General features: G+C 38.1%; 1 protein-coding gene across 1 annotated transcript in view; it reads left to right on the top strand.

Annotated features, from left to right (window-relative positions):
* The window catches only part of LOC126253159 (ankyrin repeat and KH domain-containing protein 1), a 241,908-nt gene that overhangs the window by 32,921 nt on the left and 181,252 nt on the right, over positions 1-27,735 (top strand). The window contains exons 4-13 of the mRNA XM_049954320.1: positions 2,742-2,886; positions 3,283-3,430; positions 3,504-3,655; positions 3,755-3,883; positions 19,661-19,756; positions 19,837-20,026; positions 25,040-25,214; positions 25,423-25,549; positions 25,627-25,842; positions 26,501-26,771. Coding sequence (XP_049810277.1) covers positions 2,742-2,886; positions 3,283-3,430; positions 3,504-3,655; positions 3,755-3,883; positions 19,661-19,756; positions 19,837-20,026; positions 25,040-25,214; positions 25,423-25,549; positions 25,627-25,842; positions 26,501-26,771 — 1,649 coding nt within the window. The remainder of the gene's footprint in view (positions 1-2,741; positions 2,887-3,282; positions 3,431-3,503; positions 3,656-3,754; positions 3,884-19,660; positions 19,757-19,836; positions 20,027-25,039; positions 25,215-25,422; positions 25,550-25,626; positions 25,843-26,500; positions 26,772-27,735) is intronic.

The raw sequence follows: 27,735 nt of genomic DNA, 5'->3' as shown, positions 1-27,735 counted from the left end.
GTCAATGAAAAAAGTTGCAAATTGCTAAGTGTTCTCATGGTCTTGGTATTTGCACATGGTCAGTTACTCTGCCTCAGGATGCACACACAAGTTTCTAACTGTAACATTTGTCTTATTGTCAAACTTTTAACATAATATTAAATCTCTTACTGATTAGCTTATGAAAGAATTTTAAATGACAGGTTGATCAATCAATAATCACACAAAAATTGATTTTTTTTAAAGCCGTTGGATAGGCAGCTTGCGACTTGTATCAGGTTCGTGCATAGTTGCTAGGCAATGCAAATTAATGTGAAGTGTGTCCACCCTTCACCCTCATGACGACGTAAACTCTGCTGGAGACATGTTCATTGAGGTATCTGCATGTCTGTCAGGAGCCATCACCAATGAAGGTAGTGATGTCAGACACTGGGGTTTGGAGCAAAGTTAACATAACTAACTCATGACTGGAGGGATTCCGTTGGGTACAAGTGGGGACTCTGGACAAGCCAGTCCATTTCAGGAATGTTACTGTCCACAGATCACTGCCCCACAGATACTGCTTTATGACAAGGTGCATTGTCATCGTGATGAAATTGCTGTCTCCTGACTGATCCTCTATTGTACACAATTCAGAATGCTAGAAAATGTGTTCATATCCTTCCGCATTTAGTGTTTTCTTTAGTGCAATAAAGGGACAACATCCGAACCTTGGAAAACTCGCAGTACTGTAATACCACCAATGCTGTACTACACTGTGGGCCCTACACATGATGGCAGGTAACATTCTCCAGGCATTTACCAAAACCCTGACAATTAACCTAAGATTGCCACGGGATATAGCATGATTCTTCACTCCAAATGACTCATCAGCAGTCATTCATTGTCCAGTGCTGTTGCTCTTTACACCACCTCAATCATCGCTTAGCATTGACTCCTGAAATAAGTGGCTTATGAGCAGCTGATCAACCATTTTACCCTATTCATCTGAACTCACTATGCACTGCTGGTAGCAGTTTGGAACTACAGTGATCTATTTCACTGATTTAATGTGATTTTTACAAACACTTTCTGCAGTGGTTGACAGTCCCTGTCCTTTTGTACACGAGATCTCTCTGGTATTGGTTTAGCTGTGGTTGTTCCTTCATGTTTTCACTTCGGAATCACATCGCCAACAGTCGTTTTGGGCAGCTTTAGTAAGGTTGAGATGTCCCTGTTGGGTTTCTTACTTGTGTTATATCCAGTGACTGGTCTATGTTGACCTCTCCTGACCCTGCTATTACTGCTTCTGCTTTGCTGATGAAACCACGAGAGAATACTCCCTGCCTCCACTTAGACTGGTGGGTCCATGTCTATGACATCTAGCCATCAATTCTACATTACATAGAGGTTTCCAAAAACTTTTGCTCAAATAGTGTAAATAAAATACATTGGGGGATTTAAACTTTCCATCACTTGTGAACTTGATTAAATTGCCACTTGAAAATTTGGGAGACATGATCTTGAAAGACATTGCTTAGGAGGTATATGTCAAGAACTTCTCAGAAGGCTCCATTTTGATTAAAAATTTACCCAAACTGAATACCTGTTTGCTGAGAATTCAGTCTTGCTGTATTCAGAGAGAAATTAGTTGACAATTTCCTTTGTTGTTGTTGCTATCCTGAAGAAATTATAAATATTGATGATCAATTAGTACCAAATGAGATATTTCAACCAAGTTAAATTCTGAAGAGATACTCATAATGTTCTGAAATAGTTGATTATTGCTAAAGTAGATAAAGCATGTGTTCAGTGCATTTCTGTAACTTGGTAGGGAGACCACACATCCAGAAATTTGAATTTACAGTTCTGTGTATCGGTCATTAACCATGACACTACTGTGATAATTAAGAACTATTCAGGCTATTTACAGGCTCCTAAAAGAAAAGTGAGTTGCACAATCAAAACAGGTTTATTATGTACTATGTGATTCAAGAAATCCATCAACAAAATGCTGTCCACTATGATCATGCAATTAATATGATTGTTTGCTAAGGAAACGAAAGATTGCTGTAGCCATTTTGCATATTGACATGGCAGTAATCAAAGAGGACAAGATTGGAACAAAACTTGCCGTAACAGCTTGAACTGCAGGAGTGTTGAGTGACATATAACTATTGATTTGCTAGAACGTTTGCATGTAAGGGGTGACCAATTCATGTCTCCTACAAGATCTTGGACAAGATACAATGCTGAGCTGAGCACTACATCATGCCACCTTCTGCTTCGGACTCTCCATAGTATTTATCTGCTTTGAAAACTATAATTGTCATTTCTTAACATAATACCTGCTGTGTTTGCATTACGCCATCCATAATGAACACTGTTGTGACTGACTACTCTCACCATGCCGAAATTGACACGAAGAGAAAACCTAAATACCTATGCACATCTTGAAGCACACCCTTCAGCCAGATGTGGCTCAGTGACAGTATTGGCTGGAGTGTCATGTGATATACTGCTCTTGACAACAAAAGACTGAAGAGAGTCAAAGAAAATGGTTAGCACCAGCGAGGTAAACAGTCAATAGAAGATTCTGCAGAAATGTAATTAAAGTACCAAATAAGCAGATTGACATCTTCTAAAGAACACCACAAAGCTTCGTGCAGAAAAGTGAACTCATTAAGTATAACTACTGTAGCAGTAATTGTGACATAAAAATGCTTTATATTGAAGAAAAAAAATTACAGCTGTTTAATTTTTGTTCCTTAAACTTCTAATAGGTCACTAGTTGAGGCTTGTACTGACGGAGACGTTGGAACAGTACGCAAACTGCTGACAGAAGGGAGAAGTGTCCACGAGACGACGGAAGAGGGGGAGAGCTTGCTCTCATTGGCGTGTTCGGCCGGTTACTACGAGCTAGCTCAGGTATGTTTTAATTACAGAAGCCACATGGTTAATGCTTTTATACTCTTACTAGCTTAGCATCTGCTGCTTCACTCACATAGACTGTATGGTCTGTGCAGATTTTTTCTGTTGTTCAAATTTTTATGTTCTTCACAAACTGCAACATCCAGTTTTCATAGTTCTAGCTTCAGTATTGTAATAGCAATATGTTAAAAAAAATTTCATCCTCTTTTTCAACCCCCTTAGGAGTGGAATTTCAAACAGTCCTGTCTTAAACTATGCCTACAGTATAAGATCGACACCCTCTCCAAATTTAAAGTTTCTGTCCTTAGTGGTTTGGGTTGGGCAATGATTGAGTCAGTCAGTCAGTCAGTCAGTCAGAACATTGGTTTTTAAGCTTTATTTTTCTTTCTATAGGTGTTACTGGCCATGCATGCCAATGTAGAGGATCGAGGGATCAAGGGTGACTGCACACCCTTGATGGAAGCTGCATCAGCGGGTCATGTAGATATAGTGAGATTACTCATTGCACACTCTGCTGATGTGAATGCTCAGTCATCGTCAGGTAATTTCATGCCATTTTGCTTTAAATTTGTTTAGTGGACTTGCATGAATCTCACACCATGGTTCTTTTCCAGGCAACACACCTTTAATGTATGCTTGTGCTGGAGGCCATGAAGAAGTGGTAAGGACACTTCTTGAAAACTCTGCTAATGTTGAAGATCATAATGAAAATGGCCATACTCCCCTGATGGAAGCAGCCAGTGCAGGTCATGTTGGTGTTGCAAGGGTAATTGAAGTTAATTCTGTAAAATATTTCTCACACTAAAGAAAATCTTTTCGAGAAAAGAATGCAGTGACATTACAGTTAATTTTCCTCTCACGACAGATTCTGTTGGAACATGGTGCGGGAATCAATACCCACTCCAATGAGTTTAAGGAATCTGCACTGACTCTTGCCTGCTATAAGGGACATCTAGACATGGTGCGGTTTTTGCTGGAAGCTGGAGCTGATCAGGTAGGGGAATGTTTTGTAACTGTTGACCTTCTTCTTCTTCTTCTTCTTCTTCTTCTTCTTCAACTTTTTCCGTTCGTAAATTAAGTGATTTTACAGTTCACACCTTTGACTTGATTTGCCATCTCATTTTCCTTTTGCCTGACATTTCTTAACCAGTCCATTATTTTTTGTTCATTTCATTTTGTTCTGTTTCTTAAAAAACATTATTTATGCCCAACCTATCGGCAGGGTTTTCTTAATGTCTCCATTTCTGATTTTTTTTTTCCCCCTCCTTTCATGTAATTCGGTAACTTAAAAATTTCATTTCTGCATTGTGAATGTCTTGTTGTTTAATATATTTTAATCACTTCCATGTAGCAACACCAGAAGAACAACCATCTTTTAAAATTTTATTCACAGCTCATCATGTTTATGTACCTGTTGCTCATTTTGTGTTGTATGTTGTCACAAGACAAGTCATAACCAAGGTAATTGTAGTGGGTAAGTGGACCAGAATTCTGTTATCAAGTCATTGTTATAGTCTTGAGGGTTATAATATCGTATTACATGTAATACAGATTATGTTCGTGAATTATTTTTTGTTATAAAATTGGGTTGAGGTCATCAGTTTCAAGAAGTGAATTCATTAAAGAAGGCTTATTCTGTTGAGCCACTGTGTTAAGTTATGAACTCCCAAACATTGTCAATACAAACATTAAATAAAGTAAGAGAGAAATAGCAGATCTGTTAATTTGTAAGACATTGCTCTTTTCTTATAGGGTTATTCTATATTAAGTGGACCAGTTTTAGGAATAATCCCTACATGACCCTCTCCAGTTGGAATTAAATTTTGCACAGTATTCCCTATAAGCTCATTTTATACCGGGACAAACTTAAGTGAACGAGCATCTGCGAGGGCTAATCCTTTCTGGTATAAAAGCTGGGCAAGCACAAGCGAGCAGTATTCAGTTGTGTGGTTCGCTTTTGCTGGTGTTAGCTTATACTCTACTGGTTGTAATTATTTTAGTGAGTTATCAAAGGAATTTCATGTTTCCTCCTCTTCAGTACTTGCAGCACAGAGAATATTCGTCTGCTTTTCTGCACGTGCACTACTTCCATTGTTGACATTAACTGAATGAGGGGTGGACTGGGCTGAAGAGAATGCAATGATGCTGATAAAAGAATATACAGGGTGAGTCACTAACTATTGCCACCTAGAATAATTCCAAAAGTATGATAGTAGCTGAAAAGCTTGTGAGACAAATTTTGCTTGGGACAACGGGGGTCATACCGTGATATTGGTTTTTTCTTGCTAGGTGGGGTCACCTCAGAGGTACGAAGGTTAACTCTTATATATATATATATATATATATATATATATATATATATATATATATATATATATATATATATATATATATATAATGGGATGCTATAATTCGGTATTTATTTTCTGATAGTGGCTATCGAGATGAATCCAATGAAGAGTAACAGTAAGGTCTTTGAAGGTAAATGCAGGTCTAAAAGGTGGCATTAACATCCATTTACAGAAAATGTTGAAAAGTGATGACCATCGGTATCAGTGCAGTGCTGCAATCTTCTTATCATAGATTCAGTGGTATTCCTCGTCACTTCGACACTTATCAAAGCACATGCTCTGACAATTCTCTCTCGTATATTGTGCAAATAGTAAATATTTACTAAATATGGCATATCAATCTAACACGCCATTGACATGTAATCACCATTCGATGGTTTCGCAATACGACACTAATAGGAATGGTAAAACTAGTATCATTGAATCAAGTGAATGTGAATGATGTATTCCTTCGAAGAACAAGTCGATATAATTTTCATTTACAGAGAATGCCAACGAAATTCAGTGAGAGCTAGAGACTTACACGCTGAAAGATATCCTAATCGTACTCACCCTAAATGTCATACATTTAAATATGTTTATGATAAATTGAGAGCAATTGGATCTTTAACGCATCGAAACATAGCCGGCAAAGGAAAGTTACTAACGAGGAAATGGAAAGTGGTACTCTTGCCATTGTGGCTAGAGATCCTTGCGTTAGTTCACATCAAATCACAAGGGACTCTGGCATGAGCCAGAGTAGTGTTGTGGTATTCTGCATTGCCATAAATATCATCCTTACCATATCAGTTGTTGTTGTTGTTGTTGTTGTTGTGGTGGTCTTCAGTCCTGAGACTGGTTTGATGCAGCTCTCCATGCTACTCTATCCTGCGCAAGCTTCTTCAACTCCCAGTACCTACTGCAACCTACATCCTTCTGAATCTGCTTGGTGTATTCATCTCTTGGTCTCCCTCTATGATTTTTACCCTCCACGCTGCCCTCAATACTAAATTGGTGATCCCTTGATGCCTCAGAACATGTCCTCCCAACCGATCCCTTCTTCTAGTCAAGTTGTGCCACAAACTTCTCTTCTCCCCAATCCTATTCAACACCAACTCATTAGTTAAGTGATCTACCCATCTAGTCTTCAGCATTCTTCTGTAGCACCACATTTCGAAAGCTTCTATTCTCTTCTTGTCCAAACTATTTATCGTCCATGTTTCACTTTCATACATGGCTACACTCCATACAAACACTTTCAGAAACGACTTCCTGACACTTAAATCTATACTTGATGTTAACAAATTTCTCTTCTTCAGAAACGCTTTCCTTGCCATTGCCAGTCTACATTTTATATCCTCTCTACTTCGACCATCATCAGTTATTTTGCTCCCCAAATAGCAAAACTCCTTTAAGTGTCTCATTTCCTAATCTAATTCCCTCAACATCACCCGACTTAATTTGACTATATTCCATTATCCTCATTTTGCTTTTGTTGATGTTCATCTTATATCCTCCCTTCAAGACACTATCCATTCCATTCAACTGCTCTTCCAAGTCCTTTGCTGTCTCTGACAGAATTAAAATGTCATCGGCGAACTTCAAAGTTTTTATTTCTTCTCTATGGATTTTAATACCTACTCCGAATTTTTCTTTCATTTCCTTCACTGCTTGCTCAATATACAGATGGAATAACATCAGGTAGAGGCTACAACCTTGTCTCACTCCCTTCCCAACCACTGCTTCCCTTTCATGCCCCTTAACTCTTATAACTGCCATTTGGTTTCTATACAAATTGTAAATAGCCTTTCGCTCCCTATATTTTACCCCTGCCACCTTCAGAATTTGAAAGGGAGTATTCCAGTCAACATTGTCAAAAGCTTTCTCTAAGTCTACAAATGCTAGAGACGTAGGTTTGCCTTTCCTTAATCTAGCTTCTAAGATAAATCGTTGGGTCAGTATTGCCTCACATGTTCCAATATTTCTACGGAATTCAAACTGATCTTCCCCAAGGTCGGCTTCTACTAGTTTTTCCATTCGTCTGTAAAGAATTCGCTTTAGTATTTTGCAACCGTGACTTATTAAACTGATAGTTCATACAAGTGGTTCTCTTTTCTCCAAAGGTCTCTTTAATTTTCCTGTAGGCAGTATCTATCTTACCCCTCATGAGATAAACCTCTACATCCTTAAATTTATCCTCTAGCCACCCTGCTTAGCCATTTTGCACTTCCTGTCGATCTAATTTTTGAGAGTCTTGTATTCCTCTTTGCCTGCTTCATTTACTGCACTTTTATATTTTCTCCTTTCATCAATTAAATTCAATATTTCTTCCGTTACCTAAGGATTTCTACTAGCCCTCATCTTTTTACCTACTTGATCCTCTGCTGCCTTCACTACTTCATCCCTCAAAGCTACCCATTCTTCTTCTACTGTATATCTTTCCCCCATTCCTGCCATGTGTTTCCTTACGCTCTCCCTGAAACTCTGTACAACCTCTGGTTTAGTCAGTTTATCCACGTCCCATCTCCTTAAATTCCCACCTTTTTGCAGTTTCTTCAGTTTTAATCTACAGTTCATAACCAATAGATTGTGGTAAGAGTCCACATCTGCCCCTGGAAATGTCTTACAATTTAAAACCTGGTTCCTAAATCTCTGTCTTACCATTATATAATCCATCTGAAATCTGTCAGTATCTCCAGGCTTCTTCCATGTATACAGCCTTCTTTTATGATTCTTGAATCAAGTGTTAGTTATGATTAAGTTGTGCTCTGTGCAAAATTCTACCAGGCGGCTTCCTCTTTCATTTCTTAGCCCCAATCCATATTCACCTACTACGTTTCCTTCTCTCCCTTTTCCTACTACCGAATTCCAGTCACCCATGACTATTAAATTTTCGTCTCCCTTCACTATCTGAATAATTTCTTTTATTTCATCATACATTTCTTCAATTTCTTCGTCATCTGCAGAGCTAGTTGACATATAAACTTGTACTACTGTAGTAGGCGTGGGCTTAGTGTATATCTTGGCCACAATAATGCGTTCACTATGCTGTTTGTAGTAGCTTACCCGCATTCCTATCTTTTTATTCATTATTAAACCTACTCCTGCATTACCCCTATTTGATTTTGTATTTATAACCCTGTATTCGCCTGACCGAAAGTCTTTTTCCTCCTGCCACCGAACTTCACTGATTCCCACTATATCTAACTTTAACCTATCCATTTCCCTTTTTAAATTTTCTAACCTACCTGCCTGATTATGGGATCTGACATTCCATGCTCTGATCCGTAGAACGCCAGTTTTCTTTCTCCTGATAACTACCTCCTCTTGAGTAGTCCCTGCCCGGAGATCCGAAGGGGGGACTATTTCACCTCCGGAATATTTTACCCAAGAGGACGCCATCATCATTAACCATACAGTAAAGCTGCATGCCCTCGGGAAAAATTACGGCTGTAGTTTCCCCTTGCATTCAGCCGTTCACAGTACCAGCAGAGCAAGGCCATTTTGTTTAGTGTTACAAGGCCAGATCAATCATCCAGACTGTTGCCCCTGCAACTACTGAATCGGCTGCTGCCCCTCTTCAGGAACCACGCGTTTGTCTGGCCTCTCAACAGATACCCCTCCATTGTGGTTGCACCTACGGTACGGCCGTCTGTATCGCTGAGGCACGCAAGCCTCCCCACCAACGGCAAGGTCCATGGTTCATGGGACCATATCAGTCTCCACCAAGAATTAGCTCGTACGGATTGTATGCGACGCATTGAATTCTGCTGATGGGCTCAACTTCGGATCCAGAGAGATGACACATTTATTAATTTTATTTTTTTTTTACCGATGAGGCTACATTCACGAACCATGGAAATGTTAATTGGCATAACACACATTATTGGGCAACTGAAATCCATGTTTGCTGCGGCAAGTTGCACACCAAAAACCATGGTCGGTGAATGTGTGGTGTGAGATTCTGGAGGACAGAATTATAGGCCCCTATTTCATCTAAGGAAGTATACCACATTCCTGCAAGAAACATTAGGTCTGTTATTGGAAGAAATACCTTTAGGAACAAGGAACAGGATGTTGTATCAACACGATGATTGTCCAGTACATTTTATGCTGATGGCTAGGAATGAGTTGCAGGGACAATTCCCAAATCATTGGATTGGATGTGGAGGAGATGGGTCGTGTCCAGCGTCTTCACCAGACTTGACTCATCTGGATTTTTTCTTGTGGGGATTCGTAAAAGACATTGTTTAAAAAGATGTTCCAACTACACCTGAACATATGTGAGAGAGAATTGTCAGAGCATGTGCTTCGATAAGTGCCGATGTGATAAGGAATACCACCCAATCCACGCTAAGATAATTTCAGCACCACATTGATACCAGTGGTCATCACTTCGAACACCTTCTATAAACGGATGTTTGTGCCACCTTCGTGACCTTCCTTGACCTTCAAAGATCTCACTGTTACACATCATTGGATTAATCTCAATAGCTGCTACCGTACCAAACTATAGCATCCCATTTAAAAAACAAAGTTGGCGTCTGAAGCGACCTCACCTACCAAGAAAAAAACCAACATCATATATTATAGCCCCTGTTGTCCCATGCAACTTTTGTCCCACAAACTTTTCAGCTCACATCATACTTTAAGAGTTATTCGTGGTGGCAGTAGTTAATGACTCACCATGTACTTTTGGTGCTTCTGAAATCCAAGAGCTCAACAACACAAATGCAAGTACAACTATGTATCTGTTGTGCTGATAAAAAAAAAAAAAAAAAAAAAAAACCTTGGTTTTTTTATTTTAGTTACCGTAGATACTCGAAACTAAGCCGCACTTTTTTTCCGGTTTTTGTAATCCAAAAAACGCCTGCGGCTTAGAATCGAGTGCAAAGCAAGCAGAAGTTCTGCAAAATGTTGGGTGCCGCCACAACTTACTTGTGCCATCGAATATATGTAGCGCTACACAGGCATGCTTTGTAGGCACAAAGATAAATACTGGCGCCAAAACCTCTGCGTCAGTACATAATTTTTTTTTTTTTTTTTTTTTAAAGGTGAAAGATGAGCTTTTTTTCTTCGCCCAGAATTTCGATCACTGCATTTTCATACATTATCCAACGAAGTAAATACAAATTCCGTATTGTTCATCTTAGAATGTAGCACCATTTCAATGTGCTACGAAAATCCGACTGGCAAGACTGTTTAGGATGTTTGTCAATATGGCCAACTCTACGTTCTGAATTTTTTCGTATCTGTGAGAAGAGATGGTTGCTAATAGGAACTTTCATAAATTGTGAATCACATGCAGTATTCTAGTCACCATAAGAATAATGCAAATATAAACATTTTGCCATGTATTGTTTCGTGTTTGCTGCTATCTCATTTAAATCCTGTCTGCGTAATAAACCACAAAACTAGAGTGAGACAACAGCAAACGCGGAAGAATATACGTATTGTCATGTTTATATTCGTATTCGTATTAGTCTTATGCCTAATAGTGATACAGTCTGAAATGAAGCACGGAAACTGACTAGATTTTTAAATCTAAGATGACTCTAATTTCTGTGCAGAATTTCATGTACTAAAGAAGCGGCCGCAAAGATTTTCAAACTTAGAAAAATTTTCGCTAAACCCTCGTTCAGAACATGTTCTATCATACACAGTCTATTATTTGGTTCTTGTTGATCATTATCAAAGAAAGCAGCAGTGTAAGTAACAACAAATAGCAGTCTCTTGCCATTGTTCCACTAATGAGACGATTCCTCTCTCTCTCTGTCCGCAGCTCGTGGTCGTGCGGTAGCGTTCTCGCTTCCCACGCCCGGGTTCCCGGGTTTGATTCCCGGTGGGGTCAGGGATTTTCTCTGCCTCGTGATGACTGGGTGTTGTGTGATGTCCTTAGGTTAGTTAGGTTTAAGTAGTTCTAAGTTCTAGGGGACTGATGACCATAGATGTTAAGTCCCGTAGTGCTCAGAGCCATTTGAACCTCTCTTTCTCTTTCTTTTTATTTGTAAGCGGCGGTAGCGCACACAAAAGCAAGCCATGCCGCGAGCGGCGAGAGGCCGTAAACACGCACTATCAGAATACGACAAACAATGCATGACACAGTACAGTAATGCATTTTCAGCTTAGAGTGACGTAAACACCTATAACAAAGAAAACTGTGCTTATCAGATCAAAGAAAAATAAGCCATCAATTCAAACCGGACGAAGCACGTGAAAAAGGAAGGGTACCAGTATAAATACGGGCGGAGCACCTGACGCATAGCAATGGCTACCTGGTAAAGCTTAACTGTTAAGCTTACGACTCGAACCGAACTACTGTAGCTGTTTCGTCATTCATTCGACCTAAATTGTGTCTCATATTACAATGGACCAACTTTGTTTTGATTTGGAGATGTGGCCTAAAACTATTCTCTCCCCTTGAATTTAGAGTTTCAAATTTCAGGTGCGGCTTAGATGAGGGATTTTTTTTTTCCCTTGATTTAGAGTCTCATTTTTCTGGTGCGGCTTAGATTCGAGTAAATACGGTACATTCATGCTGGCTGTTTAGGTTAGGTTAGGCACCGTTATTTTAGTGGTTTTTGATGTAATAACTTAGTCAATAAAAATAGTTCTGCAATAACGCTGTCTCCCCTTTAACCAACTTTATAATATATTTTGTCAAGTAACTTATTTGAAAGGTTGTGTGTGTAAAATTATATATATGTATAATCATTAATCAGTCTTCACTGATATTATCTTCCTTATACAGACTTCAGTAAAATCCTTGAAATGTTTCACATTTGTCACTATATGTAAGAGGAACTATTGAAATGTGAAACAATTACTGAGGGTAAAATATGCAGCTGCTCATTTGTAAATACCACCCTTTCTTCAGGTTATGTTGATCGGCGATAATTAATGTTCTGGTTTAAATTTCCTCCTCAATTGTAATGAAAAGACAATGAAATACATCAAATGATGTTGGTGCAGAGTTTAGGAATAATGCCAAAAAGGACTAGAGCTGAGTCTAGTGTTGAGTGCACTACCTTCACATATCTCATGCTTACATAACAAATTCAGACATCTGCATTCTGCTCTTTGTACCCCATTTTCCTTTCTTCATCAAAAACAGCACACAGAGCATGAGAAATATCTTTATCCGAGTATCTTTACAATGTGACTGTAACTAATGTAGTTACCGAGTATAATCTTTGACAATGACTATACTCATTCTCACACATTCTATTCTGTTCTCTCGTGTGTCAACACATGTTCATAAGTACACACAGATGGTAAGGAACACTTGCAGTTTCTGTTCATAGGTACACACAAATGGTAAGGAACACTTGCAGTTTCTTTGTGAATGCTCATTCACTTGGTCCACTGTGAATGAGTTTGTAGAACAAAACCAACTTGCTTGTGTTTGAACTCAAGCAATAAAAAATTCAAAGTTTTAGGAGACTTTCACTGGAGGGCTGCAAAAGGTTGCATGTCATCACTTTGGCCAAATTTAAGACAACTTAAAATTGGAACTAGTAGTAATACAATGCAGATGGCTGGATTTGACGCACAACTTTTTGTGCCCTTCATATTGTTAAATTTGACGTCTGTCATTCACCATTTTCATTTGACACAAGATCAGAGTTGGGGGGTGGGGGGGGGGGGGAATCAGTCACAACAGTTTTTAAATGAAATGAAGCATATGAGTAGAATATGAAGTAAGGTATAATAATCGCCAAATGATTTGAGAGGCACTTTCCAAAGAGCTTATAAATAGTAATGTTGGGACTTTCAGTTAAGCAGGCAGTCATTGATTCCTGTTTTCCAGTCGGATTAGCCGCATAACTTCCGGAGAATCGGCAGTAAATTTCTTACCGTTATGTAGGCTTTGTAAGAAACGTAATACTTCAAAACTTACAAAATTACAGATTTCTCACTCTCATTGTTATACAAAAGTAAGTTGTTATATACAGATGTGATAAAGAAGTTGGATTTCTGTATACCAGTTGAAGTGAATTAGTGTAATTGAGCATAGTTGTTACTCATTCTGTATAGCCAGTTATTCTGTAAATTCATAATGCTCAAAATGTTTGCCCTGTGGATAGTAATCAGTATAGTTATGGTTTTGAAAGCTTTGCACTTGTTAATTGTTGTTAACTGTTACTATTTTATATTTTCCTGCATATTATTAGGGCTCACTAATTCTTAATCTCTGTATTTGTTTTGTACAATACATAAATTTACAGACACAAAGAAATGAAATACGAACACGAAGTGCATAAAGCAACAATTTGCAGATACATAAGTTTTGCCAAAATTATTATGTAAAAGAACATAGAGAGTTTTCCAACTGTTGAAGCTTTAGTAGTTAGACTTTTTCGTGAAAATACTAATAAAAATGAATAGGAAGTGAAATGTCTGTCCCAGCCAATATACCGTATTTACTCGAATCTAAGCCGCACTTTTTTTCCAGTTTTTGTAATCCAAAAAACCGCCTGCGGCTTAGAATCGAGTGTAAAGCAAGCGGAAGTTCTGAAAAATGTTAGTAGGTGCTGCCACAACTAACTTCTGGCGTCGAATATATGTAGCGCTACACAGGCATGCTTTGTAGGCACAAATAATACTGGCGCCAAAACCTCTGCGTCAGTTAATAAATTTTAACAAACAAAAAGGTGGAAGACGAGCTTTTTTTCTTTGCCCCGAGTTTCTACCACTGCATTTTCATACATTATCCAATGAAGTAAATACAAATTCCGTATTGTTCATCTTCGAATGTAGCAGAATTTCAATGTACTACGAAAATCCGACCGGCAAGACTGTTTGGGATGTTTGCCAATATGGCCAACTCTACGTTCTGAATTTTTTCCTACCTGTGAGAAGAGATGGTTGCTAATAGGAACCTGATGAAATGTGAATCACATGCAGTATTCTCTTCACCATAAGAATAATACGAATATAAACATTTTGCCCTGTATTCTTTCGTGTTTACTGCTATCTCATTTAAATCCTGTCTGCCTAATAAACTACGAAACTAGAGTGAGACAACAGCAAACGCGGAAGAATATACGTATCGTGTCATGTTTATATTTGTATTATCCTTATGCGTAATAGTGATACAGTCAGAAATGAAGCACGGCAACTGACTAGATTTTTAAATCTAAGATGACTCAAATTTCTGTGCAGAATTTGATGTACTAAAGAAGCGGTCGCAAAGATTTTCAAACGCAGAAAAATTTTTGCCTAACTCTCGTTCAGAACATGTTCTATCATACGCAGTCTATTATTTGGTTCTTGTTGATCATTATCAAAGAAAGCAGTAGTGAAGTAACAACAAATAACAGTCTCTTGCCATTGTTTCACTAACAAGACGATTCCTCTCTTCTTTTTTTTTTAATTGTAAGTAGCGGCAGCACGCACAAAAGCAAGCCATGCCGCGAGCGGCGACAGGCCGTAAACACGCACTATCAGAATGCGACAAACAATGCATGACACAGTACAGTAATGCATTTTCAGCTTAGAGTGACGTAAACACCTATTACAAAGAAAACGGCACTTATCAGATCAAAGCAAAACAAGCAATCGATTCAAACCAGACGAAGCACGTGAAAAAGGAAGGGTACCCGTATAAATACGGACGGAGTGCCTGGTGCGTAGCAATGGCTACCTGGTAAAGCTTAACTGCTAAGCTTACGACTCGAACCAAACTACTGTGGTTGTATCATCATACATTCGACCTAAATTGTGTCTCATATTACAATGGACCAACTTTTTTTTCGATTTGGAGGTGCGGCCTAAAACTTTTCTCTCCCCTTTAATTTAGAGTCTCAAATTTCAGGTGCGGCTTAGATTCGGGAGATTTTTTTTCCTTTATTTCGAGTCTCATTTTTCAGGTGCGGCTTAGATGCGAGTGCGGCTTAGATTCGAGTAAATACGGTAGTACAAGTCTTTTACCTTTTAACATATCCCATTACGGCTACAAACAGTAAGTTTCAGGACCTCACTGACCATCTTGGAGGAGTAATAGATCACACCAATAGGATAATTTTTAACTATGGAACACACTTCGCCAGTGATGAAGTTACCAGTTGACGTGGGAACGGCAGCACTCAAGGCGAGCTGCAAGATATTGTGTCAAATGGGGGTACATGAACAGGATCTCTGGATGATAAGGTCCTTTTTTGTAACCTGTTCATTACAATCTGATTGGATGCAGTGGACCTTCTGAGAACATCTTGCAGTGATCTGTTGGTATCTATAATGCTCCATACAGAAATGGCCAGATATGTCTTCACATGGGGTTGTAATGTGTCTGTGACTTTATCCAACTCGTCTTGTGTACTGACCTGTCTCCTGTAGCATGTCCACAACCTAAGCAGCATACATGAAGAGCATTGACGTCTGCACAAGACAAAGGAAAGTCCATCCTTTTTGGATCACAGACCTTCCTTGCAACTTGCACTGCATTAAGATGTTGATTGCAGCGTCATCTAAGTGTCTCACTGGGACACCAGTACTCACTCCCTTCTGAGGCATCACCTGACACCGTAATGCATAACACAGCTATTAAGTGGCAAATGATTTTAATTGTTGCCTATAATGAAAGCAAAGATCTCAAACTAAGCAATAAGACCACAGGTACCATCTGTATCAAAGTAGAGTAATATAACGCGCATTGATACATGTGTTCCTCAAATTCTTTTCAACAGTCTAACTCCGAATATGTTCAAAACAGTTTGCTTTGAACCTCATTACACAGTTCATACCAGCTTAGTGTTGACCGTCCAACTTATTTGAGCATGTCTCAATTCTGTGTCACGTCATGAAAAACTTGATTGATTCAACCATTCAGCTTGTCGGTTGGCGTAATCTTCACCATTGTTGTTGATATGCCTGCCCACCACCCTCCCCCCTCCCTAAAAAAAGGGGGGAAAAAATAAAGTTGGACAAATGCACTTGGACACAACAAGTCCTGCTTGACATTCCCCCAAATTTTCAGTGTGATGGTGCACCATCTTGTAACCAGAGATTGCCATACAAAGCAAATAATTCCGTGTCTGAGCAGATATTGTAAGCTGATCTAATTAAGTTTGCCAACAGTAGTAGGGATCCCAGTAGAAGATATTTATCAACCAAAGTAGTGTTTAGGAAGAACCTTTGTTGGAGAGGTTTGACAGCAGTGTCATGTTTGTTGTCCTCGTTCCTGATTTGACTGTGTGATTGTGTATCTACGGATTCTGGAAACAATGTTTATTCCAAATAATACCAAATCGAAATGGGAAAACATACAACTCACTTCCAAGAATGGCAATGACAGCTCACTCAACTAAAATATTTGTGACACGGAAATATTAATAAATAAAAGAATTAAAGTTGTTACTGATCTTTCATGGCAATATTGTTTACTCTGGCTGAATAATTTAATTGGTTTAAGTGTGGCTGAATAATTTAATTGGTTGAAGTGTGGCTGAATAATTTAATTGCTTTAATTGTACTTACATAATTTTGAAATAATACTGTTGTCAGTGTAAATTGACAAACTTAGTGAAAAATCAATTGGTTAAAGCAGTGGTGTATATAACGTACAAATACATAATTATGTATCATGCCTGCTGATGCAAGTGTAAAGTGTGAAAACTGAATAAAACCTTTCTGACTCACTGTTTAGTAACGCTGACAGAACATTAGTAATACACTAAAACACACTGGGATTGCTGTAACTCTGGAATGTCCTTTAATACAATAATACATGGACACTGCAGTGTACTAATATTTACCTTTACAAATTTATTTTTAGATAAATTAATTCTTCTTCCTGTTTCTCAGTTCCCATATGTTTTCAAATGGGGGCAGTATCGCTCAGGTGAATTAATCAGATCAGAAAATTAAAAACTTCCAAACTAATGACTCATTTTGAAATAAAACTATTCAAAGAACACTGAGATACTACATACCAAGTGAGTGAAAAACATAATAATCCACAAATATAAGTAAACCACTTCAAATATTTTAGTGCCAGCATGCAAATTAAATTTAAATAATTACTTGGCAAAAGGCCTATTATAATGTGAACTGGCTGTTAGATAACTAGATTTACACAAGAGTTTTTCAAATGGACAAAATAACCCAGTTGTTACATGTTTTTAACTCTTGATGATGCCAGTAGTTGTCTCGGAATCAGAATTGTATCCAAGGTATTAATGATGCAAGTCATTCATTTAGTCTACCACACACAATATACACTAATAACACTATATTCTTGAAAATTATTGTTTAACTGGGTTTCGATTTAAACTACTAATGACTATAAGCATCAATCTCAGTATCATGATGCTGGAACTGTCAGAAGTTGCAGTCATGTTGAGGGGCTGGATGGCAGCATCAGTGGTGTAGAACTACTCCACATATGAAGTTTGCGACAACTGCACTAATACTGTGCAGTGGCATAAACTGCCCTCAGTGTCCTCCCACTGATCACGGCAAGCCAATAAGTGTCAGTCTTGTGAGAAATCACATGTTGGTAAGATGTGTTTTGCAAATGCTTGTGAGTGCAGTCCACTATTTATCACCCCACCCTGTAGTGCAGATATACTGCTAATGACATGTACAGCAGCTGAATTCCTTCCATCAGCTAGCATGTGCACCTATGGAGACCAAATTTCAAAGTTATTGCCCTATCGAATGCCAGTAATTACAGTAGTTACAAATCAGCATTATAAGCATGTAATTTTTCATTAAAGTGCACTTCATAAAGGCCCCACAGGAACTGATAAATCATTGTTACTTTATAGTAAATTAATAACTGACAGTGTTGGTATTCAGTAGGCTTCCTGTATGAATAATCTGTGTAGAAGGCAACATCATTTGATGAAGAAATAATGGTACAAATTCCATTTGAGTTGGAAAATCAGGTGACACTACTGCAAGCACTTTCTGAAACTTGTACATCATTTTTGGTCCATGCTGCATTCAAAGCCTTGTATAAGCAGGTAATGCAATCTGGAGGCTTTGAAGCATAACAGCTAGTTGGATGCTACGAAAAGTGGCAGTTGACCGTGAATAAAGAAAAGTGTATAGTTACTCACATGAGTACTAAAAGAAATCCGCTAAATTTCGATTATGCAATAAGTAACACAAACCTGAAGGCTGTAAATTCAACTAAATACTTAGCGATTACAAATACAAGTAACCTAAATTGGAACGTTCACATAAATAGTGTTGTGGGTGTAGCAAACCAAAGACTGCAGTTCATTGGCAAAACACTTAAAAGGTGCAACAGATCTATTAAAGAGACTGCTTACACCACACTTATCCGCCCTGTTCTGGAGGGCTACTGTTCAGTGTGGGATCTGCATCAGGTGGGAGTGACTGAGGACAGCATGCTTGTTTTGTATTATTGCAAAATAGGGGAGATAGTGCCACAGAAATGATACATGAATTGGAGTGGTAATCATTAAAAGAAAGGCGTTTTTCATTGCAACAGGATCTTCTCATGAAATTTCAATGACCAGTTTCCTCCTCGGATTGCAAAAACATTCTGTTGGCACCCATCTACATAGGGAGAAATGATCATCAAGATTAAATAAGGGAAATCAGGGCTCACACAGAAAAATTAAGTTCTCGTGTTTCCCGTGCACCATTCTAGAGTGGAACGGTAGAGAGACAGCTTGAAGGTGGTTCATTGAACCCTCTGCCAGGCACTTTGTTGTGAATGGCGGAGTAATCACGTATTCTAGATAATGTGGTGTACCAGGTCTTATGTGCATAACTCGTAAATGATGGGTCGAGGAGGACATAGTCCTTACAGTGATTCTTGGTATGTGATCTTAGAGAAACAGTCTTCACTTGAAGATTGGTTTGAACATCATAGCATTTTATTACGGATGGTATTATTTTAGTTCATAAGCTCTTGCCTTCTTCCAACCTTGGAACAGACTTAAACATCAGTTACAGGGGATCTACAGGTTAATGTGGATTATGAACTACAGTGCTGCATGACATTTTTGCAGATTAAGAAATCATTACCAGAGGTGGAAGAGGTGATAAGTGATTGATAAAATCTTAGAACTAACTGGAGATTGAGCCTTTGGGTTTGTAGTCTGGCACTTACACACTGATCCACCCTATCCTCCCTCTTAAGTTTGTCAATGAGGATGTGAAGCAGCACCCTTGGTGTGCACACATGCAACAGTTGAACAAAATGAGGCCATGATTTCATAGTGACATGGCATAATTCCTTTATTGATGTTACTGTGGATATTTTTTCTGTGCTAGTAAGAAATGGAAAGATGCAAGCGATGAAACGGCAAGAAGTTTGGAAAAAATGAGCAAATAAGCATGCTAACAATTACAAGAGCAATTTTTGTGTTTTCTATCTTGTGTATTAGTTTCTGTGGCATTTGTTTATTTCTGGAGTTAACGTGGTTTATTGTGTGTTCTGATTCCTCCTCCTCTTTTCTAAGGAACATAAAACTGATGAGATGCATACAGCTCTCATGGAAGCTTCTATGGATGGTCATGTGGAAGTTGCCAGATTACTCCTTGATTCTGGGGCACAGGTAAATGGTTGTTACTGTTGTACTACTACTGTTATTACTTACCTGAGAGAGGTATTGACTATACTTTGGTTCATTTTTAGGTAAACATGCCCACAGACAGCTTTGAGTCACCTTTGACTCTTGCAGCCTGCGGTGGTCATGTAGATTTAGCAATGCTCCTAATTGAAAGGGGTGCGAACATTGAAGAAGTGAATGATGAGGGCTACACACCACTAATGGAAGCTGCACGTGAGGGACATGAAGAAATGGTTGCACTCCTGCTTAGTCAAGGTATTTTGTTGTTTGAGTGTGCCAATTTTTTAAAAAAAAGTCTGTTATGCTAACAAGGTCAAGTGAAACACCTATTTTTATTGCTTTCATATACCCAGTATGAATTTGCACTTCACTTTCTTGGAGCATGGCTTATGTTTCCCTTTTAAGTAACTGTTTTATCTCTCTTGGCTATTTCATAGATCTACATTTTGTCTTCTTTTTTCCTTGCGCTGGTCTGAATGCCAGTGAAACAAATCTACCTTTTGTAAAGTAATAGATAAAATGTCAGAGTAGTGCTTGGGATTTTTGTCCTACTGTCTTCAAATTTTATCACACATCACATATTTCTGCATTATTCTCCCAGTTTCTTTAAAATTTGACTGTCAGTCATGTTGCCCCACATATCAAAGATCCCTTAATTGTGATAGTAGGCTAGAGAAAGAAAAGCAAAATGAATAGTTGGAAGGAAGATATAGTGAGAATTTGAAGTGAAGTGCAGTGGTAACAAGAAAAGGATTTCCACTGAGATGAGTACAGAATTATCACGACCATTCCAGTATGGATAATGCAGGAGCAGGTCTAGTAATGGACAAGAAAATAGGAATGTGAATATAGTTCTATGAACAGATCATCAGAGCTAAGATATGTACAACTATAACCTGCACAGTAGTAAAACTATATATGCCAAAACTATTTGGCATTGAGTTTTGAAGGGAGCATTATGCAGTGACTGAATGAAATAGCTGAAAGACCTAGAAATGAAGATGAATGTGTGATTGTGAGATGTGATGTAGTGAAGACACGGGAGGCACAACTAAGCAAATATAAAAGGCCTAGTAGGAATTATTGGATACTACATAAGAACTTACATGATGATGAAAGCCATACAGCAATGAAGTAGTGAAAGGTAATAGTGAATCTATAATGTGAAATTGACAAAGTGCAAAAGTATGGTTGTCAACTACTTTGTAGTATGGATTACCTGCAATTGTTACAGATTTGTCACCTTAATTACAAAGTTATGGGAAGTTACCAAAAAATTGCTGAAGTAGACAAATTACAGTTTGAGGTTTCTACAAAATTGGAAAAGGTATTGTTTACGTCAGCTAATAATGCGCTACTGAAATGTTTTCTATATTGTAATGATTTCCTTCCTGAGTATGTATTAAACCTGTCTACAAATGGTTTCATCAACATGGCATACTAAGACAATGGGACTTAACATCTGAGGTAATCAGTCCCCTAGAACTACTTACACCTAAGGACACCACACACATCCATGCCCGAGGCAGGATTCAAACCGTGTGACCGTAGCGGTTGCGCGGTTCCAGACTGAAGCACCTAGAACCGCTCGGCCACAGCGGCCGGCTTACTAAGACAGATTATGCTGCGTGACAACAAACATTTTTTGTTCTGCGCATCAGCCTACAGGATAGAAATAAAAGTGCTTTATAGCCAAGTGATGTCACAAGGTTCAAGGCATTTTTTGTATGGTTTTGCAGTTTTTGTAACCATGTGATGTCACAAGATACACAGTTTACCTATTAATCCATACTTAATATCTAGAGTATGAGCAGATCCATAAAGAACTGGCAGTGGATGAGAAAGTGCTATGAACATTTTTGTATAAAACACTGGAGGCCTCTCATTTAAGGTGTTTTTGTTTCAAAGTTTTACTTTTATTTTCATTAATAATTTCTGAGAGATGTGTGTGTGTGTGTGTGTGTGTGTGTGTGTGTGTGTGTGTGTTGATTTTGTAGTATTTGGAAACTATAGAAATGTTTCAAAAACACCCTCGATATTTACTAAACAAGTTTCTAGCCTGTTTTCATTTAACCAGATTTTTTTCATTTAAAATTTTTATTCCTGGAAAATTGTCATTATTTAGGATTCGAAAATGTCTGAAATATATCATTTAAAGATTTAAAGGCCTAAATCAAGCTTCCAATCCCCCCCCCCCCTCCCCTTTCCATATTTCCATATGATTACTGACAGCCTGTTCTCATGGTTGGCAGCTATGAAAATGGCAAAACAGGAAAAGCTAGAGGAGAATAGAAGTCTGTAGAACCAAATTAAAGAAACTTTTAGAGGACAGAAAATCAGTTGTAAGATTCATTAGATCTCATATGATCAAAAGAGGGAAAGTTGAAAGCTGAATGGAATATATAGAAAGGGCTAGATGTAAAGGAAATAAACTTGATGGTAATATGGGAGATGTGAAGAGAGGAAAATTTATACAGATCACTGAAAGATGCGCATAGTAACTTGACACCTGTGGTGCATGGTGTTCTTTCTGAATTTTCAACAAGTTTGGGAGAGCCAGCTATGGTAAAACTATTTCACGTGGAGAAATACCCTCATTCTTCAAGAAGAATGTAATAATTCCAGTTCCAAAAAAATGATTTACTGGCAAATGTGGCTATTACGAAACCATCAGTTTATGTAAGTTATGGCTGCAAAATAATGACACAAATTATTATTATTATTATTATTATTATTATTATTATTATTAGTCGTAAAGCTCCCAACATGGAAGACGCTAAGTAAAGATGGTTCACTTCTGGGGCTTCTTATTCTTCTTGTTTGCCCACCAGGTCTTCATTCTTTGCGAGAATTCAGCTTTTCTTTCTTCGCTCCATTTTGTTCCAGTTCTCGGCGCTTTTGTCTCTGGTTTGACCTCCCATTTGTCAACTTTAAGTTTGAAATTGTTTCTTTTGTTCATGTCTTCAGTAGTAATGTTGGCTAATTCCAGATCTTTCTTTACATTTTTGATCCATTCTCCTCCATTAACAAGGGATGTTACGTATCTTACTATTTTTTTTGTAAGTCTGTGATCGGGAAGTCTCATTATGTGGCCATAGAATTTTAGACGCCTCTTCCTCATGTCTATCTCTATGTTAGAATATTCTTCAGTTTTAGAATTTTTCTGTAATCTATACCCCTCTTTGGTCCATCTTGGTCCCAGAATTTTCCTAATGATTTTCCTTTCCTCTTTCTTCAGGTTTTCCATATCTGTTTTCCTTTTAAGTGTCAAGGTTTCGCTGGCATATAGCATTATTGGTTTAATTACCGACTTATAATGTTTAATTTTTGTATTTATAGATAGACATTTTTTATTGTAAATGTTTTGGACCAGCCCTAGACCCCTACGAGCTTTTAATATTCTTTCTTGTTGTGAGTATTTTTCAGAAATTATCTCTCCTAAATATTTAAAGTATGGTACCCTCTTAATTTCTCCATATTTGGTTTGTAACTTAGAAATTTCTAGATTTGTTGTTGTAAACACAGTTTTCTCAAAAGATATTTGTAGGCCAACTTTTCCTGCACACTCTTTTAAGGTTTCTATCTGTTTGACTGCCATTTCACTAGAATCTGCCATTATTGCAAGATCGTCTGCGTAGGCTAAGTAGGGGATTTGTAGGTCATCTTTTTTGGTTCCCAATGATATTGGTTTCCAGTACTTTTCTTTTTTGAGTTCTTTTTCCCATTCTGCCATGACTCTATCCAGAACTATGTTAAATAACAGAGGTGATAATCCATCACCTTGTCTAACCCCAGTTTTTATCTCAAATGATTTGAAAGTTTTCCCATGAATTTCACTTTGCATTTTGTATTTGTTAATGTCTGCTCTATGATGTTCCGTGTCTTATCCAGTCCTTGTCATTTATAGGAAAAAGGTAAAACTGGTAGAAGCTTACCTAGGCGAGTGGTGTCCTGAAAAGAGGTTATAAGACGAATGTCAGTAAAGTAAAATAAGAGAAGTATGTGATGCTTAGTGAACTAGTTATGGAAATGACACTGCAGATAGACAGGTTTTCTTTTTTGCCAGTAAAATAACTGCAGTTGCAAAATTAAAGGGATGTATAAAATGCATAAGGACAACAGCAAGTAAATATGTTCTGGGAAAGGGAAATATGAATTACTGAATTGAACTGGGGAGGGTAGAACTCACAGGTTGACAATGAGGAGAAACAGGTTGTTAACCTTGATGCATTGATTTTAAGTTCATTCGATTTAAACAAAGAAATATAAACAGCAGTTATCCTAACGCAGTATTGTGTGCTCAGAAACAGGATTTATTGTGGAGTTTGTCCCTGTGATAGTAGTAAAGCTGATCAGTACCCTTAAAATGTAGTAAGAAGCCCCTTAAGGCATTAAGGAATAGTTAATTCGATGATGGAGGGAAGTGTGTGTGTGTGTGTGTGTGTGTGTGTGTGTGGGGGGGGGGGGATTACGGAAAGGGAGACTAAGGCTTGAATAAACTAATAAAGTTGAATGGATATTGGTTGCAGTAGTTACACAATGCTGAAGAGCCTTGTGCAGCATAGACCAACAAGGGAATTGCAACAAACCAATTTTAGGATTGAGACATTTAACAACATAATAGTTAAAATGAGACAATGGGTATTAGCAGCAATTGAATAATTTAATTTTTTAGAGACTCATTCATTGATAAATGTTCCACTGAATGAGTCAGGATGCATATAGGTATTCAAATTATTAAACTAAAATGGAATTTCATTGCTTCTTTTCACCAGGGGAAAAGTATGGCATTCCAGTACTTGGTGTGACTAACAATTGTCTTCTGTAAGTGGTTTATGTTTCCCGGCGTAGCTTTGAGGTCCACATTAAAACTCACTTTTTTTCATAGAGCAACCGCTCTTTATCCAATAAAAAATTGATGTATTATTTGGCCCTGCTGTATACAGTGACAGCAAGAAACACAGACTAAGTTGACAGTTATAACAACTCTTATTTGGAGGAGGAAAATATACGAATTCTCATAAGGCTGTTAAGATTAAACTTTTCAGTGTCTTCACTAAACATTCGAATAGGTGGTGATTGGTTTCTTTCCCTGTCCTTACTAAATTAGACATGTGATTGTAGACAAATTCAAATCATCCATTGATGAGAAACATTTTCAGTGACTTTTCTAGTTATGTGTTTAATTTCTTATGCAACTTACTGTGTTACGGTGTATATTTTGTCATTAAAAAGTTTGAATTCCTAACCTTGTTTCAACATTGATAGGTGCCAATATCAATGCACAGACTGAAGAGACTCAGGAAACAGCTCTAACTTTGGCCTGTTGTGGAGGGTTCACGGAAGTTGCAGACTTTCTTCTCAAAGCAGGTGCAGACATTGAATTGGGAGCCTCAACTCCACTTATGGAAGCTGCGCAGGAAGGCCACCTAGAACTGGTCAAGTACGTTTAACGTAATAATTTTTGTTCATAGGTTGAAAGAGCAAGTAGTACTGTTGTAGAGTTAGATGGGGAATTCACCCAAGACTCCAACTCATGGGAGAGAAAGTAAGACCCACCCATGTGTAAATACTTTTCTTTTGTGTAGTATAGTATTTGTATCCTTATTAATGATACTTCAATGTCTATATTGTGTTTTTTTATAATACAGGTTCCTTTTGGAAAACAATGCTGATGTGCATGCTCAGACACAGACAGGAGATACAGCTCTCACGTACGCCTGTGAGAATGGCCATACTGATGTGGCAGAACTCTTGCTTCAGTATGGAGCAGATCTGGTATGTTTAAAATTAAATGTTTTGTACGTTGTAAATTAACACCACTTGTATATTGACACAAAAAAAATCTTGTGCAGGAGCATGAATCAGAAGGTGGTCGAACTCCACTTATGAAGGCTTGTCGTGCTGGACACATGTGCACAGTACAGTTCCTCATTTCAAAACATGCAGATGTCAATCGTCAGACTACAAATAATGACCATACCCCTCTGTCATTGGCCTGTGCTGGAGGACATCTAGCAGTTGTGGAGCTGCTGTTAGCACAATCAGCTGATCCTTTTCATAAATTGAAGGTGAGTTTAATATGTTCCTGACTTATATGTTTCTCAATTTTTGGGTAGTAGGCTTACTATCTCTTACAAAGTAGATCGGGACATAGCTATAGTCTTTGGTCTTTCATTTGAGCCTGTAGTCACCAGGACTATATCTAATCACTGCTGTGCCACAAAGAAAAAATGTAAAATAAGAGAAATTAAATGCCAGCACCACATATAGGTCACATTGCAATCCCACATTTCTGGCAATGGTCTGGCTCAGCTAAGAGCTGTGATACAGTCTTTTGATTGTGTTACCTCCTGTCATTAAAGAAATATTTGGTTCTGTCACATACAATTGTTGACCTTTACGCATTGCACTACTCTGAAATCCATAATCGTCAGTTTTAATATAACTTTGTTTCAACTTGGTTTAGCATAGAATTTCTGTGCTGAAATACTGCTACTTTCTAGACTGTAAAAGTTAGTTAAGCTACCATTTCTGTCCTTCATGAGAGGGTTTGAACAAGAAATGAATTTGTAATATATTTGTAATATATTTGTAATATATTTTTGTATTGTTAGCAAGTGAGAAGTCTTTTAATCCATGAGATGCTAGCGTAGTTTAACACCTGCAGGATATTGTAATCGTAAACTGATACTAATGCATGTTGGTTTGGTTATTATTATTTTGTAGGACAACTCAACAATGCTGATTGAGGCAGCAAAAGGTGGTCACACAAATGTGGTTCAGTTGTTGCTGGATTATCCCCATTCCATCATGATGAGTACCCCCCATCCACACAGTGTGCCAACATCAAGTGGAGCTGTTCAGGGCAGTGGTGTTGCTGTGGCTGGGACGATAGCAGATTCTGGTGGAGGGGTCATCGAAGTGCCTCCACCTAATATACATCCTGTGGCACCAACACCATCGTCAGGGGCAGCAAAGATTACTGCAAGCCAAGCTGGTAAGTCTTTCATTGCATAAATGTTGTATGACTTGTACAAAATTCGACAGTGACCATGTCATCTTCAGTCTAAAAACTGGTTTGATGCGGCTCTTCATGCTTATCTATCCTGTGCAAGCCTCTTTATCTCTGAGTACCTACTGCTACCTACACTCTTCTGAATCTGCTTAGTGTAGTCATCTTTTGGTCTCCCTCTAAGATTTTTACCCTCCGCACTTCCCTCCGATACTAAATTTGTGATCCCTTGATGCCGCGGAACGTGTTCTACCAGCCGATTCCTTCTTCTAGGCTAAGTTGTGCCACAAATTCCTCTTCTCCACAATTCTATTCAGAGTGTCCTCATTAGTTAGGTGATCTACCCCTCTGATCTTCAGCATTCTGCTGCAGCACATTATTTCAAAAGTTTCTATTTTCTTCTTGTCTAAACTATTTACTGTCCATGTTTCACTTGCATACTTGGCTACACTCCATACAAATACTTTCAGAAATGACTTCTTGATACTTAAATCTATTCTCGATGTTAACAAATTTCTCTTCTTCAGAAATGCTTTCCTTGCTAGAGCCAGTCTACATTTTATATCCTCTGTACTTCGACCATCATCAGTTACCTTGCTGCCCGAATAGCAAAACTCGTCTACTTCTTTAAGTGTGTCGTTTCCTAATCTGATTCCCTTAGCATCACCTGGTTTAATAGCACTACATTCCATTAACATTATTTTGCTTTTGTTGATGTTCATCTTGTATCCTGCTTTTAAGACACTGTCCATTCCGTTCACTTGCTCTTCCTTTGCTGTCTCTGACAGAATTAAAATGTCGTTGGCAAACCTCAAAGTTTTCATTTCTTCTCCCTGGATTTTAATTCCTACTCCAAATTTTCCTTTCTTTCCTTTACTGCTTGCTCAATATACAGACTGAATAACCTTAGGGATGGGCTACAACCCTGTCTCACTCCCTTCTCCACCAC

The sequence above is a fragment of the Schistocerca nitens genome, chromosome 1 (assembly GCF_023898315.1).
Source record: "Schistocerca nitens isolate TAMUIC-IGC-003100 chromosome 1, iqSchNite1.1, whole genome shotgun sequence".
Classification (NCBI taxonomy): domain Eukaryota; kingdom Metazoa; phylum Arthropoda; class Insecta; order Orthoptera; family Acrididae; genus Schistocerca; species Schistocerca nitens.
The sequence above is the reverse complement of the archived record's forward strand: the minus strand, read 5'-3'. Positions and strand labels throughout refer to the sequence as shown.